At 39.2% G+C, this 16,277-nt stretch overlaps 1 protein-coding gene across 2 annotated transcripts in view; it reads right to left on the bottom strand.

Annotated features, from left to right (window-relative positions):
* DCBLD2 (discoidin, CUB and LCCL domain containing 2) overlaps nt 1-16,277 on the bottom strand; it is a 31,194-nt gene that overhangs the window by 10,638 nt on the left and 4,279 nt on the right. For both annotated transcript variants that reach the window (XM_034412332.3, XM_034412339.3), the window contains exons 2-8: nt 8,932-9,159; nt 7,270-7,407; nt 6,033-6,084; nt 5,037-5,109; nt 4,617-4,750; nt 3,754-3,794; nt 1,745-1,960 (exon numbers count right to left, since the gene is read on the bottom strand). In XM_034412332.3, coding sequence (XP_034268223.1) covers nt 1,745-1,960; nt 3,754-3,794; nt 4,617-4,750; nt 5,037-5,109; nt 6,033-6,084; nt 7,270-7,407; nt 8,932-9,159 — 882 coding nt within the window. The remainder of the gene's footprint in view (nt 1-1,744; nt 1,961-3,753; nt 3,795-4,616; nt 4,751-5,036; nt 5,110-6,032; nt 6,085-7,269; nt 7,408-8,931; nt 9,160-16,277) is intronic.

The following is a 16,277-nucleotide window of genomic DNA, read 5'->3' as shown; positions in this document are numbered from 1 at the left end:
ATCCTCTATACAGTAGAAAAAAAGGTCTTGCTCCTAATTCATAAGTCATATTATACTGTAAACCAGCCTCAGAATAATACATAACTGTGTATGGAACCTTTCTGATTTTATCCAGAAAGAATGAGGAGAAGTGAAACAAGGATGCATTTTAGCACAATTGCTTTTTAACATACCAGTATATATCAACTGATTAAAATCTTTCAGAGAGTTGTTATCCGTAAACTGGACTCAACTGGATTCAAATTACATTCCAGCAGCAATCAAACTGTTTATGGCTAAAACAGTTGCCCAAATATTATATGGGATACAATTTGGCTCTAGAGAGGTAGACTCTTAGCTGTAACCTCCTATGGCTGATGGATTTTATCTTTATTACTTTTTAAGGGATGCTATTTCTTACATTCGTATTCCAAGTGGCCAAATGTTTTCATCAAATCATACAATTGTGCAAAATGTTTAAATTATTCATGATAATGAATTTCTGCACCCAAATTATTTCTCTTTTCCTACTGTCAAGGCCAGTCAAAGACCTAAATGATGACATTTGATTTGATATGGTTGGCTATGTTAAATTTTATAAATTGATACCGCATCTAGCATTCTCTCTTACTTTCTCTCAAATTCCATTATTATTATTATTATTATTATTATTATTATTATTATTATTATTATTATTATTATTATTATTAGTTAATGTTTAGTGAGATTCACAGCCTTTGAGGCTGGTTAATAGCTCAGCAGCTCGAGTCCTAACCAAGGACCTAGGAACTGTTAAGGTATCGTCGGAGCATGTAAGCTGTTCCGAGTAAGGTGGTTTTTTGTAGAGTCAAAATGTTCAAGTCCGGTAAATTTAGAATTTCTAAATAGCGGGGTAGCCCTTTGGGTATTGCTCCAAGGGCTCCAATTACAATCGGGACAACAGACAATTTCTTTTTCCACAGTCGCTCAACTTCAATTTGAAAATCCCGGTACTTTGTGATTTTTTCTTGCTGCTTATCTTCGATCCGTGCATCACCAGGTATTGCAATGTCAATGAACCATACTTTTTTCTTTTCAACTATTGTTATGTCAGGTGTGTTGTGGGCCAAGTGCCTGTCAGTCTGAATCCTAAAGTCCCACAAGATCTTGAGTTTCTCATTCTCTAAAACTTTCTCAACCTGATGTTCCCAGTGGTTTTTGCTGTACTCAAATCCCAACTTCTGGCATAATTTCCAGTGAATGATCTTAGCAACATGGTCATGGCGTTGTAGGTAGTCAGTTTGTGAAATTTTGCTGCACCCACTGATCAGGTGGTCGACTGTCTCATCTTTCTCATTGCAGAGGCTGCATTTGCTGTTGGTTTATTATTATTATTATTATTATTATTATTATTATTATTATTATTATTATTATTATTATTATTATTATTATTATTATTATTAATCTGGCATAAACCAGTGCAAGTGGTTCCAGTGATACTCGGCACACTGGGTGCTGTGCCGAAAGACCTAGGCAAGCACTTAAAAACAATTGGCGCTGACAAGCTCACCACTGGTCAGCTGCAGAAAGCCACCTTACTGGGATCTGCTCACATAATCCGCCAATACATCACGCAGTCCTAAACGCTTGGGAAGTGTTCGACTAGTGATTTGGGATACGAAATCCAGCATGGTTATCTCGTTTGCTATGTATATTGTCATTTTTGTGTATAATAATAATAATAATTTATTGTCTTCCATTAAATAAATATTTTCTACTTACTTACCTGTTATTCGTTGTTCTTTGTTTAGATCTATTTGCAACCATTGATACTCATCATTAGTAAAAGCTGCCCAAGAGTGTCCAGGCCTTTTCAACCTGGCTCTTTCTGGCTTCCAAGTGCTTGGTTGACCCAGATGCTCAGGCCATTCTAAAAATGAGGATGCATTAATTTGTGAATCAGCAATTACTCCAGATTCCATTCCAAGTGTCCCATAACAACCTAAACACAGGCAGAAACAAAAAGAGCAATCAGTAGATTAAGGGAATTTGGCAACTGTATTGTGTCTACACTTGAATATTCAACATAGAACAAGAGACATGCAGTGCATTCAGAAAGTATTCACTCCCTTCACTTTTGTCAATTTTGTTATACTGCAGCCGGATTCTACAGTTGTTTAAATCTATTTCTTATCATTAATCTACACATAGTACTCCATTATGACAAAGTGAAAACATAATTTTAGAAATGTCTGTAAATTTATTAAAAAGAAAAAAATGAAATATCACATTGATGTAAATATTCAGAACCTTTGCAACAACACGTGAAATTTTGTTCTGGTACTTTCCATTTCTATTGATCGTTGCTGACATGTTTCTATACTTTGGAGTCCCACCTATGGTAAATTAAATTGATTGGACATGATTTGGATAGGAACACGCCTCTCTATAGAAGGCATAACAACTGACAATGCATACTGTAATATGCAAAAGCCATGAGGTCAAAGGAACTGCCTGCAGACAAGAGACAACATTATTGCAAGGAACAGATCTGGGAAAGGCTATAATAAAATTTCTGCTGCACTGAAGGTTCCTAAGAGCACAATGGCCTCCATAATTTACAAATGGAAGACGTTTGGGACAACCAGGACTCTTCCAAGAGCTGGTCACCTGGTCAAACTGAGCAATTGGGGGACAAGGACTTAGTAAGAGAAGTGACCAAGAACCCGAGGGTCACTCTGACTGAGCTCCAGAGATCCTGTGTGGAGATAGGACAGAGTTTCAGAAGGACAACCATCACTGCAGCCCTTCACCAATCTGAACTTTATGGCAGAGTGCCTAGACAGAAGCCTCTCCTCAGTGCAAAACACATGAAAGCCCACTTGGGAGTTTGCAAAAAAAGCACCCGAAGGTTTATCAGACTGTGAAAGACAAGGTTCTCTGGTCTAATGCAACCAAGATTGAATTGCTTGGCCTCAATTCTAAATGTTATGTCTAGAGGAAACCAGGCACCGCTCATCACCTGCCTAATACCATCCCAACAGAGAAGCATGGTAGTGGCAGCATCATGCTGTGGGGGTGTTTTTCAGCAGCAGTGACAGGAAGACTGGTCAGGGTTGAGGGAAAGCTGAATGGAGCAAAGTACAGGGATATCCTCAATGAAAACCTGTTCCGCAGTGCTTAGGACCTCAGACTGGGCCGAAGGTTCACTTTCCAACATGACAATGATTCTAAGCACACAGCCACATTTTTTTTACATGCTTTCGAACTGCTAGGTAGGCAGAAGCTGGGACAAGTAACGGGAGCTCACCCCATTATGCAGCCCTAGGGATTCGAACCATTGAACTGCCAACCTTTCAATTTATTATTTATTTATTAGTTCAATTTATATGCCGCCCTTCTCCGGAGACTCAGGGCGGCTTACAATGCGTTAAGCAATAGCCTTCATACTTTTGTATATACCTGCTTAGTAGGGCTTGCCCCCCCCCTCCCCAAAGCGGTGTTCTTTTTTATACAAAGTCAGCTTATTGCCCCCACAATCCGGATTCTCATTTTACCTACCTCGAAAGGATGGAAGGCTGAGTCAACCTTGAGCCTGGTGAGATTTGAACTTGCAGTAATTGCAGGCAGCTGGTGCTATTTAACAGCACTTTAGTCTGCTGCGCCACCAAGGCTCTTGACAAGCTCAGCATCTTAGCCATTGAGCTACCAATGAAAAAAAAACAAAATGAAGAAGAAATACAGGGCTGAATAAAGTCTGGATCTCATTAAACACCAAGAGACATGAAGGCTTACCACTGGTTTTAAAAGTGAAGAGACCTGAAGACAGAGGACCTCTGTGTAAAAAAGAAATCACAAATCTGCATTTTACTATCAACATATTTAAAGTTTTTCCTTGATTTCTGTCTATATGTTTATTAAAATACTCAAAAATACACCATTTTTGCAATATACCATTTTTCATGATTATTAGAAGATTATTATCTTCTAAATAATTATTATTTAGATGATGATGATTATGATTAAAGATCCATACACTAAGTCTTCACATTCAAAATAATACAAGGAACAGCAGACATCTAGACATATCTGCCACTTTAAAAAATGTGGATACTCAGATTAGCCCACTTCCCATTGAGACCAACAGTTTAGCAAGCTTCTCAGTGAAAAACTATTTTACTTGTGTACTTTCTTGAAGTCAAAACACTGGGCAACATTTAATAACATGTGAAATCTAAAAAAAGATGTAGATTCCTTGCAATCCATAATGCAAAAATATTTCTAATAGACACTTCACTTCTCTGAAACATACTAAACTTCTTCCATGTTTTATTTCTATTTCTTAAAAATACTGTCCTCCTTAAAAAAGGATGTTAAGATGCTTCATAACTCATTGTTTTAAGAATTAAACATATTTACTAGTCAACATTTTAGACAACTAGCCATACTCTATTCATCAATTCCATCAATTTCATGAAAAACATATTCTGATACTGTTTTAAAACTTTGAACAAAGCCTTTTAGTCTGTACTTTATAGTAATTTGTAAAAATATTTAAAATACTGATCTGCGTTTAATATTTCAGAACTTAAATTTATATGCACATCAAATTCTAACAATACTGAAATGCAATGATTTTTAATAAAACATATACTTACACTTTTGATGTCACATTGTTAGCCAGAGAGCTTTCATAATATGGAATACCTTTGCTGATTACAACATTAATTTGACCTCCAAGGATGTTGGATACCACTCCTGCGTGTACACCAGCCATGCAGAGGGAAGATGACTTGGAAAGAAAATGGATTTGAAATCATGAATTAATTCACAATATTTCAACCATTTTTGGTAAAGTACTATTAACATGCAGTCAGTGTTCAGACTGTTAGTTGGATACTGTGAAGTTGATGATTTCTGGCAAACTGGTTTATTCTGATTCCTATAATATGCACTGATGTTTTATGTAATTTGTATTTTGATTTTAAATATTGTTAGCTATCCAGAGCCACTATGGTGAAATGGATGATTATATAAATTGACTAAATAATCTAAAAATCACAATGAATGTTACTTACATCTCTATAGCCATGAGGTATAGTCCCATAAATTTCAGCAAAAGGAAGCACACACCCAGCTGGACAATATTTGCTATGGAGAAAAAAACAGATATTTTTATAATGTGTAACCAGTATATTCTGTGCTGAAATTCTTAACCATGAATAAACTTGATTAAACAAGTATAATCATTCAAACAAATCAAGTCTGGAGATTCAAGAGGAAGGCATAGGTTCACAAAAAAGTACTGTTCAAAAATAACTGCAGTGCTGTGACTTTGCAAATAATTGGTCTGAAAATATTTTGAACACAACATTGGGAATTAAGTCTTATTATTTAATGATATATGAATGACAAGACAAATAAATAATATGTACTGTAAAACAAATAAATCAATTAGTAAAAAGTATTTCTGGGAAGAATTATACATTGTAAAAGCATTTAATAACAACATTCATTCTGACTATTGCAAACAGAGTTTATAAACTAATATTTATTGTTATGACGTAAGAGCTATGTTATATTACACTAAGAATGGTACTATAAACCTCAGTTTCTACTTTAAGATGACTTAGAACAGTTAATATGTTAACAGTGCAATCCTTTCAGAACAATAGATAGAGGACTGCAGTCAAAATCTTTGTTTAGAATTTTAGAGTTTGTAATTTTTGATTTTTTAAAATCATAATGAACCATAGTAATAATAAATCTTGATCTTAACCATAACAAACTGAAATACTTAAGTACTACTTCTGAAACAGATAATTTAGTAGTGGGAAATAGTATGGAACAATTCATGCTAAACATATCAATAAAACATACACAAAAATGTCCCAGTGCATTGAATAAAATTATTTTCAATCAACTATATGTCATAGAATTGTAGTCAAAAGTCTATTCACATATGCACATAACTGCTTTTTCTCTCTATGAAATATTTTGTTCGAATAAGAGAAAAAGTGGCTAGTGATCTGATCCTAATTTATTGTTAGAATATTAAAAAAAAACAAATTTACCTGAATTCTGGCTCAGAAAAGTGACTTGCAGTATCTAAACATGTTATTAAATCTAGGAAAAATTATAGCAAAAGAAAAATTATGAAATAGCAAAATATTTTAAACAGTGAAGTATTTTAAAAATCCATATTGAAAACTAGTGAATCATTAGTCATTTTAATGCATCATACTTATTTTGATTTCCATTGAATAAATTATGATCTCAAGGAACTACTGCTATTCTTTCTTAGCTATAATGAGCTACATGCCATGGATTAGGAATTAGACACATTATTTCTATCAGCTGAAATCACTCTCTGTTGATTAATTCCAAAACAGATCTAGCAGAACCAAGAGATGTTTCAACAAAAAAGCTAAAAAGTGGAGCAGCAGAAGTAATACATAGGATAAGCTGAGTTATATTTTGCCCAAACATAGTTGATATGGCAGTTGAGAGGAGTCTGTAATGATTACCAGCACACTAATGCAATAGAAACTCCACATAATTATTCTTATCCATGAAATCTTTTGTGATTAGGTTTCATGTCGGTACAAATAACAAAGTCAAAGCTTATGTCATGATGCCATGAAGCATCTTTATTAATTTTGGTCACTGTGGTTCTCCAGTGACTTGAAGTGAATTTCAGCCATTTGGAACTTTAGATATGAAAACTAAAGGCAATTACTAACTAATACATCAGTGAGAAAATGCTTAGAGCTGTGCTATTATTGGTGTAGTCTAAAAGACGTTAACTGAATTTCAAATGATTTGCAAATTAGTTTAGACTTCAAGCAATAATGATCTGTCTGCAACTAGAGAACTGGGAAAAAATAGGGAAAGCTGACTGAAGAGTAGAAAAATATGCTATTCCCACAGATTTTTCCTAAGGAATGCTATCCTCAACCCTAACCTTCAAAAAATGTGTTTCTATTCCCTGCTGTAATAAAACACTTAGCATCAAGCCATAAACTCTATGACTATTTGGCCAGGAATGTGTATTGTTGCTACAAAATGGAACAATTTCTTTTAATCACCTTGAATTAATGTATCCTAGTCATATTTTTTTTGTATTTTAAGCTTAATATCTTTAGATCATCCGGTCTAGATATGGTTTTATAAATGTTTTTGCTTAATTCTTTATACATCATTTATCAGAAACTGGGTAACAGGAAGTAACCTATTATGATAAGATTATATAATTATTAAACCGAAATAGATGTCTAATCTGCTAAAATATTGCTAAATTAGATACTATACCTGGTTTATCAGTTGTTGAATATGAAGCCAGAAACCCATGTCCATAAAAATGAACGTCACTCATGAACTGTACTGTAATTTCATTACTCTTTGATTCATTTAATTTGTCCACCTGAAGGCCCAAACCACAGTATTTGCCTAGAGTAGATACAATAGACTTAATATTACATGTCTCACCATTTAGTAGACCTATATGTTTAATCTACACTAAATATAACAGCTGCACAAGTTGAACAATAATAAAATACAAAATGAATAAGATGTTTCACCTTTTCTCTCAAGGCAGGCTTTTGAGAATCTCTCAGAAATTCAGAGGTACCAAAGACATAGAGAGATATAGTTTTTTTCAACATTTCCAAGCCTGTTGAGTTTTTATTTAGTAATAGTGGTTTATTTATGACTTAAACATTTTATCAAATATATTGTTTAGTCTTTCCAAGGACTGATTTCCTAATCTGGGAACCCTTTCTAAACTGGGGAGAGAAATAGAGTGTGTATTTGTATCATTAATTTTAATAAGAGTTCTATGAATTTATTCTGAAGAACTTGTCATAATGAAACTTCCTATAAAAGGAAATGAAACATATTTTTAGTACAGTGTCATTATAGCTCTCCTTAAGATTCAGCACAGTTATCTCCAAGAATCAGTTTTACTTTTAACTCTCCTTACTTAAATCATAATATATGCTAAAGATGTACACTATCTGCCAAAACAGCAAGTTATTACCAATGACTTTTATTTCGAAACTTCAAGAAACAAGTGCTGTTAATTTTAGTGTGCTTAAGATTTCGAAACAAGATAAGAAAAGGATGTAAAGAATGGCTTATGAAATTCATTTATCATCTGATCTGGTTGATTTTCAAGCTTGATCATTCTTTTGCTTGGGGTTCTTTCCAAATACCAAATTTAGTCTCATTCTATTCACTTTTTGGCCATTTATCATACTGCTGGACAGGCAGATGGATAAAATCTATGCTCCCTTCTATTATTTGTTTCTTAACATTCCATTGAGTTAGGAATTCATTTTTAGAAGACTAAGATATTTTATGTAATCATACTAGAATAAGCTGTACGAAAAGAGAACAAAAGTAGAGAATTATTTGGGCCAGTAAATCAGGATTGAAAGATCTTTGCCATCTAAAGAACTAAAGTTTTGCTTTTGTTTTAGAGAAAATCACTTCTCATATAACACTGAAGAATCATAAACTTGCTATATATATTTTATGACAGATACTTTATACCAAGTAATAGTGCTGTACTCAATACATATATGTCTTTTTAAATGCCTTTTACTGAACTAAACAATCAATGTAATAATTAAAAGTGCAGAATGTATAAATGAAAATAAAATATAAGCGAGCAAAAAAGAAATAAACTTCAGGGAATCTGTCATTTTAAAAACAAATATAAATATTTTAAACTTTCATTTGTACAAGGCTAATTAGGAAAAAGGACAATGTAGCAAAGAAATATTACAATAAGTTCTTTGTCCAGGGCTTTTCAAAACTTCTTCAACTCTGTGTTATCACAAAATCAAGTAACATTTTGCTTTGCTTATAGTCAAATTATTCAAAGAAATTAGGCACAGAAAAAGGAAATATTTTTCTACTGTTAAGTATATATAAACGTATAGTAATACTAGAGAGAAAATATGATCTTACCTATTTCTGTTCTTGTAGGTCCAATTCCATTATAAATCCTCACATAATTAAAATGACAAGAATCTGAATCATCAATATCAAAATCCCCAAATTTGAGCTGAACTCTCTGTTCAGGCTTTACTCGAATTTCCCATTCACACACTGTGCTATTGGGATAGGCATGTGGATAATTAATTGATGTAAATGTTCCACTTTCAGGACCTAAGACAGTATATCCACATCCATCACCTGCAAAACAAAAATTCATCAGTAAAGCTGCTTTCTCACACGTAGAATATGTATCTGCTCTTCAAGGGTAGACTACAAACTAAATATATGTTGGTGTTTCATAATTATAGATTTAGTTATAACCTTTTGGATCTAGCTACACATCCTAAAGGGACACGGTGGCTAAGATGCTGAGCTTGTCAATCGAAAGGTCAGCAGTTTAGCAGTTCGAATCCCTAGTGCCACGTAACGGGGTGAGCTCCTGTTACTTGTCCCAGCTTCTGCCAACCTAGCAGTTTGAAAGCACGTAAAAAATGCAAGTAGACCACCTTTGGTTGGAAGGTAATAGCGTTCCGTGCGCCTTTGGCATTTAGTCATGTTGGTCACATGACCACAGAGATGTCTTCAGACAGCACTGGCTCTTCGGCTTTGAAACGGAGATGAGCACCATCCCCTAGAGTCAGGAACCACTAGCACGGTATGTGCAAGGGGAACCTTTACCTTTACCTTTACCTATCCTAAATTTAATCTTGATTTTCTTTATTAATGTGAAATCAGCACCCTACAATGAGAAATATCTTCTGACAGATTTTATATATGCATATAATTAAAATAAAATCAATGTTATAGTAACTTTGATCATCACAGCCCACATTAGAAGGCAGGCTTACTAAAAGCTCTTTAGAAAAAAAAATCAGAATTCCTTGGAGTCTAAACACCAACCGCTTTTAAGCAGGCCTTGAACAGTGCTTTAGAATGGTTTCAGCTCTCTCTGTTATGATAATGGATAGCGAAAGGTTATGTGCTTGTTAGGAATATATCTGAGGGGAAAAGATTGAGAAAGGGGCAACTGTAATGTCTAAAATTTCCCCCTTTTACTATTTTAGAATCCTTTTTTATCTGAACTGTGTATTCGTTGAATAGAAAATCACAGTCAGAAATATGGTTCCATATTCATGAATAGTTCTTCTTGACCACCTGTTATAATTCAATTCCTTATAACACAATGTGCATCACAGTAAATAATATGAACAAGTAATTATGGCAAAGATACATAGCACTGGGACTGATGTGAATAAGCAGGTTGCGCCTCCGCTACTGAGAAGAACCATATGTCAAGTTTCATGACAGTAGAATTTAAAACTCATTCTCTAAGAATGTATAAAATACCAGTCAACCATAACTTTGATTTTACTTTCATCAAAAACTTATTAAATTTTTTTTTTAATTAAATTTCTAAAAAAAGGGACTGTTTATATTGTTTTATTAAGTCTGAACTCTTTGCATAAAGAAGTTTAATGCAAAACAGATGAGGAAACAACATAGATATCCCTCATTCACTCCCATGGACTTTAAAACATTATTTGCAAATGTGTTTGAATAAAAAGTACATACAGTATAATCTTTCCCCATATTCAAGCAAACAATTTCAAATCTACATAATGTTTGAGAGCATAAATCAATTGTGGCCTCTCCTGCTTCGTTCCACCATCTTACAAATAGCACTGAGGGATAACAAGAGTTACAGTTAGAGATTGCTACAAGTTTCCACCCTTATTTTATATGATACCCTGCATATTGTAGTCCATATTACCAGAGGTTTAGAACTTACGGAAATATTAAATATTCAACAGAACAATGTATTTGTCCATGAAACTAACCAAGATCCAAAAAAGGGGATAAGAAAAAGCAGAACCAGAAGTCAGGAGGTGGTATTATTTGGCTGCTGTATTGCCCTAGCACACTCACTGCATTGTTATTTGCCAACTTTTGCAAATACCTTGGGGATGTTTTGAATACTAAGTACTTCAGAATCTGCATGTACTTCTATATTAAAACATATTTGATCCCAGAAGTAAAAATAATTAGTTTTGTTTTTGAAATTTATAAAGCCTGACCCAATTTACTAAATTAATCACTAATTTATTTAACCATTAATATTTTTGGAAGGAACTAATATATTTGTATATATATTATGTGTCCTGGAACATATAAAAAGAATGGAAGTTAAATATATTTATACTCAGCAAGGTTTATGATTAATTTGTTTAATTTGTGTAATTGGTATTTTATTAGATCTAGTGACTCAAGTTATCTAATAAGTTTTGTATTCACAAGTGAAACACTTCTTTAAATCCAGGACATGCATCCAAATTCCATATTTTGGAAAGTGTACCTAACTGTCTAACTATACACTGTGTTCTCAGATTTTCTGGGAACATCATTGCGTTGGAATAATGATAGAAGATAGAAAGATAGGTAAATAGGTAGAATAGAATAGAGTAGAGTAGAGTAGAGTAGAGTAGAGTAGAGTAGAGTAGAGTAGAGTAGAGTAGAGTAGAGTAGAGTAGAGTAGAGTAGAGTAGAGTAGAGTAGAGTAGAGTAGAGTAGAATAGAATAGAATAGAATAGAATTTTTTATTGGCCAAGTGTGATTGGACACACAAGGAATTTGTCTCGGTGCATCTTGGTGCATAAGTTGCGGGAGTGCGCGCTCGCTGTCTTCAAGCGGTGGCACGCTCCGGCCCCCAATGCTCTTCTCGTTCCCCAGGTGGCACAGACCCTCAGGCCCTGGGCCTTCGGCTGATGCTATGCAATGCCAGGTCCGTGGTAAATAAAGCCCCCCTCATTTGTGATCTTGTTCAGGAGGGGGGAGCGGACCTGGTGGGTATTACGGAGACCTGGTTGGGCCAGGAGGGGGGAGTCCCTCTCATAGAGATGTGCCCACCCGGTTTCCGGGCATTTCATCAGCCAAGGTCACAGGGAAGGGGCGGGAGGGTGGCAGTTATCATTAAAGAGGGTCTTAGTCCGAGGGAGGCCACTGTTCCTCAGACGGCCGGATGTGAGTCCCTCCTTGTGAAGTGGGGTCATGGGGTGCAGATGGGCCTGCTGGTTACGTACCTGGCTCCCTGCCACGTGGCAGCGGCCTTGCCTGAACTACTCAACATTATAGCCGCGGTGGCGATTGATACCCCTAGACTTATGGTCATGGGGGACTTCAACCTGCCATCCGTCGGCGAGGCGTCTGAGGTGGCTCAGGAGTTCATGGCTTCCATGACGGCCATGGACCTGACCCAGTTAGTTCATGGCCCTACTCACACAGGGGGAAACACGCTGGACATGGTTTTTGTCTCTGGTCAGTGGCTGAGTGGTCTCGAGATAGGAGATATAGCGATCGAGCCCTTGTCATGGTCAGATCACTCCCTCCTTCGCTTTGACCTTCGAACTGCCACACCCCGCCGCAGGGAGGCGGAACCGATGAGGTGGTTCCTCCCCAGGCGCCTGATGGACCCGGATAGGTTCCAGACGGAGCTTGGGCCATTTCCTGAGGCTCTGGCACACGGCTCGACTGAAGACCTAGTGGCTGTCTGGGATAGGGCGGCCGCTGGAGCTTTGGACCGGGTCGTGCCTTTGCGGCCTCTGACCCGGCGTCGATCTCACCTGGCTCCCTGGTTCACCGAGGAGCTGAGGGAGATGAAACGCCGGAAAAGACGCCTGGAGAGCAGTTGGAGGGCCAGCCATTCTGAATCTGACCGAACACTGGTAAGGTCTCATATTAAGACCTACCTGGTGGCAATAAAAGCGGCAAAGTGTAACTATTTTTCCGCTCTTATTGCGTCATCAGATAATCGCCCGGCCGCCCTGTTTAGGGTGACCCGCTCCCTGCTCCACCAGGAAGCGCGGAAGGACCCCTTGGAGGGTAGAGCCGAGGACTTTGTACAATATCTGTATGACAAAATCGCTCAGATTCGGGAAAATTTGGACTCTGACTGGGTAGATTCGGGAGGGAGGATGGAGGCAAGTCTTGAGAATATTATCTGGGAAGAGTTTGATTCTGTGACTCTGGAAAACGTGGACAAGATACTGGGCAGACTAAGCGCGGCCACATGTTTATTGGACCCGTGTCCCTCCTAGCTGGTGCTGGCCTCTCGGGAGGTTACACGAGGCTGGCTCCAGGGGATTATAAATGCTTCCTTGAGAGAGGGTGTCTTCCCTGCTGCCTTGAAGGAGGCGGTGGTGAGGCCTCTCCTCAAGAAGCCTTCTCTGGACCCAGCAGTGTTGGCTAATTACCGTCCAGTCTCCAACCTTCGCTTCATTGCGAAGGTTGTTGAGAGTGTGGTAGCGCGACAGCTTCCTCAGTACTTGGATGAATCGGCTTATCTAGATCCATTCCAGTCAGGCTTCAGGCCTGGATACAGCACGGAAACGGCATTGGTCGCATTGGTAGATGATCTCTGGAGGGCCCGGGACAGGGGTTGCTCCTCTATCCTGGTCCTATTAGACCTCTCAGCAGCTTTTGATACCATCGACCATGGTATCATGCTGCACCGGTTGGAAGAGTTAGGGATGGGAGGCACCGTGTTGCGGTGGTTCTCCTCCTTTCTATCTGATCGGTCGCAGTCTGTGTTGACAAGGGGGCAGAGGTCGACCCCGAGGCCCCTTGTATGTGGGGTGCCACAGGGGTCGGTTCTCTCACCCCTTCTGTTCAACATTTATGTGAAGCCGCTGGGTGAGATCATCCGTGGTTTTGGGGTGAAGTATCATCAGTATGCTGATGATACTCAGCTATACATCTCCACCCCGGACCACCCCAATGATGCCCTTAAAGTGATGTCCCAGTGCCTGGAGGCTGTACGGATCTGGATGGGGAGGAACAGACTCAGGCTCAACCCATCCAAGACCGAGTGGCTGTGGTTTCCGACGTCCCGATATAGTCAATTGGTGCCATCACTGACTATTGGGGATGAGTCATTGCCCCCCACGGAGAGGGTTCGCAACTTAGGCGTCCTCTTGGACTCACGGCTGTCTTTAGAAGAACACTTGACGGCTGTGGCCGGGAGGTCTTTTTATCAGGTTCGCCTGATTCGCCAGTTGCGTCCCTTTCTGGATCGGGACTCGTTAAAAACGGTCACTCATGCCCTCGTCACTTCACGCCTGGACTACTGTAATGCTCTCTACATGGGGCTCCCCTTGAAGAGCACCCGGAGGCTCCAGCTGGTCCAGAATGCGGCCGCGCGGGTAGTTATGGGAGCAGCATGGCGCTCCCATGTGGCTCCCCTCCTGCGCGAGCTGCACTGGCTCCCTGTGGTCTTCCGGGTGCGCTTCAAGGTCTTAGTTACCACCTTTAGAGCGCTCCATGGCTTAGGACCGGGGTACTTACGAGACCGCCTTCTGCCACCAATAGCCTCTCACCGCCCAGTACGTTCCCATAGAGAGGGGCTTCTCAGGGTGCCGTCAGCCAAACAATGTCGACTGGCGGCCCCCAGGGGGAGAGCCTTTTCTGTGAGGGCACCCACCATCTGGAACGAGCTCCCCCCAGAGATACAGAAGATTCCGGATCTGCGCACTTTCCGCCGTGCCCTCAAAACATTCCTGTTTCAGCAGGCCGGCCTGGCCTAACTTTCCCTTTATATTGCTTTTTGATTTTATTTTAAACTGGGATGTCTTGAATTATCTAGGACCAGAATGTTTAGTGGAAGGAGACGGGTGATGGGAATGATGAGAAGATGTAGTGCAGATTTAGTGAATAGTTTGACAGTGTTGAGGGAATTATTTGTTTAGCAGAGTGATGGCGTTCGGGAAAAAACTGTTCTTGTGTCTAATTGTTCTAAGCAATTGTTGGTAGCAATTGTTTTTTTTTTTGCAGTTCTAATTATCCTCTAAAGTCTGTGTCTGTCTTGTTGGGTTGCAGAACCAAACCATAGATAGAACCAAACCATAGGCCGGGAGAGTGTGCACGAGCGGGGAGACCCTCCTCAAGTGAGCAGGCGGGCTCAGCCAAAGCGCACCAAAGGCGCACGCAGGGTGGGCATCCACTTGCTTGAGGGTCTCCCCGCTCGTGTGCACCTGCCATAGCCAGCCAGGGGGTCGCGAGAGGAGAAGGAGGGTCACCTGAAAGGAAGCCTCCACTGCGGTTCACGCTCGTTCCTCAGCCAGCCTGGATTTCCAAAAAGAAGAAAGAAAAGGAGAGCAAAGAGCCCCAAGGAAAGATTGCTGGGCTTTCTGAGAGAGTGAGAAGAGACACAGGCACAGATCGATCGATCGATCGATCGATCGATCGAGAGAGAGAGAGAGAGAGAGAGAGAGAGAGAGAAAGGGGGGAAAGAGAGAGAGACAGAGAGATTACAGAGGCGCGAGAGACGAAGGAGAGAGGGGGAGAGACAGACAGAGGGGGAGAGACAGAGATACAAAGAGAGGAGGGAAGGGAGAGAGATACAGAGAGAGGGGAAGATAGGGAGAGGAGGAGAGAGGTGGAGATACAGAGAGAGAAGAGAGAGACATAGATATGGGAAGAGGGGAGAGAGTGACATAAAGACACACACACAGAGATGCAGAGAAAGGAGAGGGGGACAGATACAGAAAGAGGGGGAGATAGAGAGGGAGAGGGGGAGAGAGACATAGAGAGATACAGAGAGAGGAGGAGAGGTAGAGGAGGAGAGAAACATAAATACAGATGGGGGAGAGATAGAGGGGGAAAGAGAGATACAGAGAGAGGGGGGAGATAGAGGGGGAGAGAGACATAGAGAGATACAGACTGAGAGGGGGAGAGAGAGAGACATAAATACAGAAAGAGAGAGAGAGAAAGAGAGAGGCGTGCCTGGGGGGTCATGTGACTGGAGAGGAGTGAATGACGTCGAGTTGGCCACACCCACCCAGGTTTTGTGGCTCCCTGTGGGGTTTTTTTTTTGTGGGAAACGGATCCAAATGGCTCTTTGAGTGTTTAAGGTTGCAGACCTCTGGTCTAGGTTGAACTGTGGAGTCCTTGGCGATCTCTGAGTTTGTTTGCAGATGTTTCATTACCCAACTAGGAACATAATCAGTGAAACTAAATGTGGAACCTTGGTCCCTGTTTTTATATATATTTAGTAGCTTCCAATAATATAAAACATTAGTATCCTACAAATTCACTACTATATTCAAATATAGAAATGCTAATCATTTATATAATCAGTTGTCTGTGCACATTCAAAGCTTCTGTGTAAAACCTGGCTATATTATCTGTAATGAGGTTTTTCTTATTTGATGGGACAAAATTAGAAAAGATATTGAGAGACACCTAGGACATATAAGAACAAAGAAAAACAAATCTTTTTCAGGTATCATTATACAACAGCATAGTAGAATAGGGAGAATGGATTC

Source organism: Pantherophis guttatus, chromosome 5, assembly GCF_059756535.1.
Source record: "Pantherophis guttatus breed Tessera chromosome 5, ASM5975653v1, whole genome shotgun sequence".
Taxonomy (NCBI): Eukaryota; Metazoa; Chordata; class Lepidosauria; order Squamata; family Colubridae; genus Pantherophis; species Pantherophis guttatus.
Note: the sequence above shows the minus strand (reverse complement) of the source record. Positions and strands in the feature narration are given on the sequence as shown.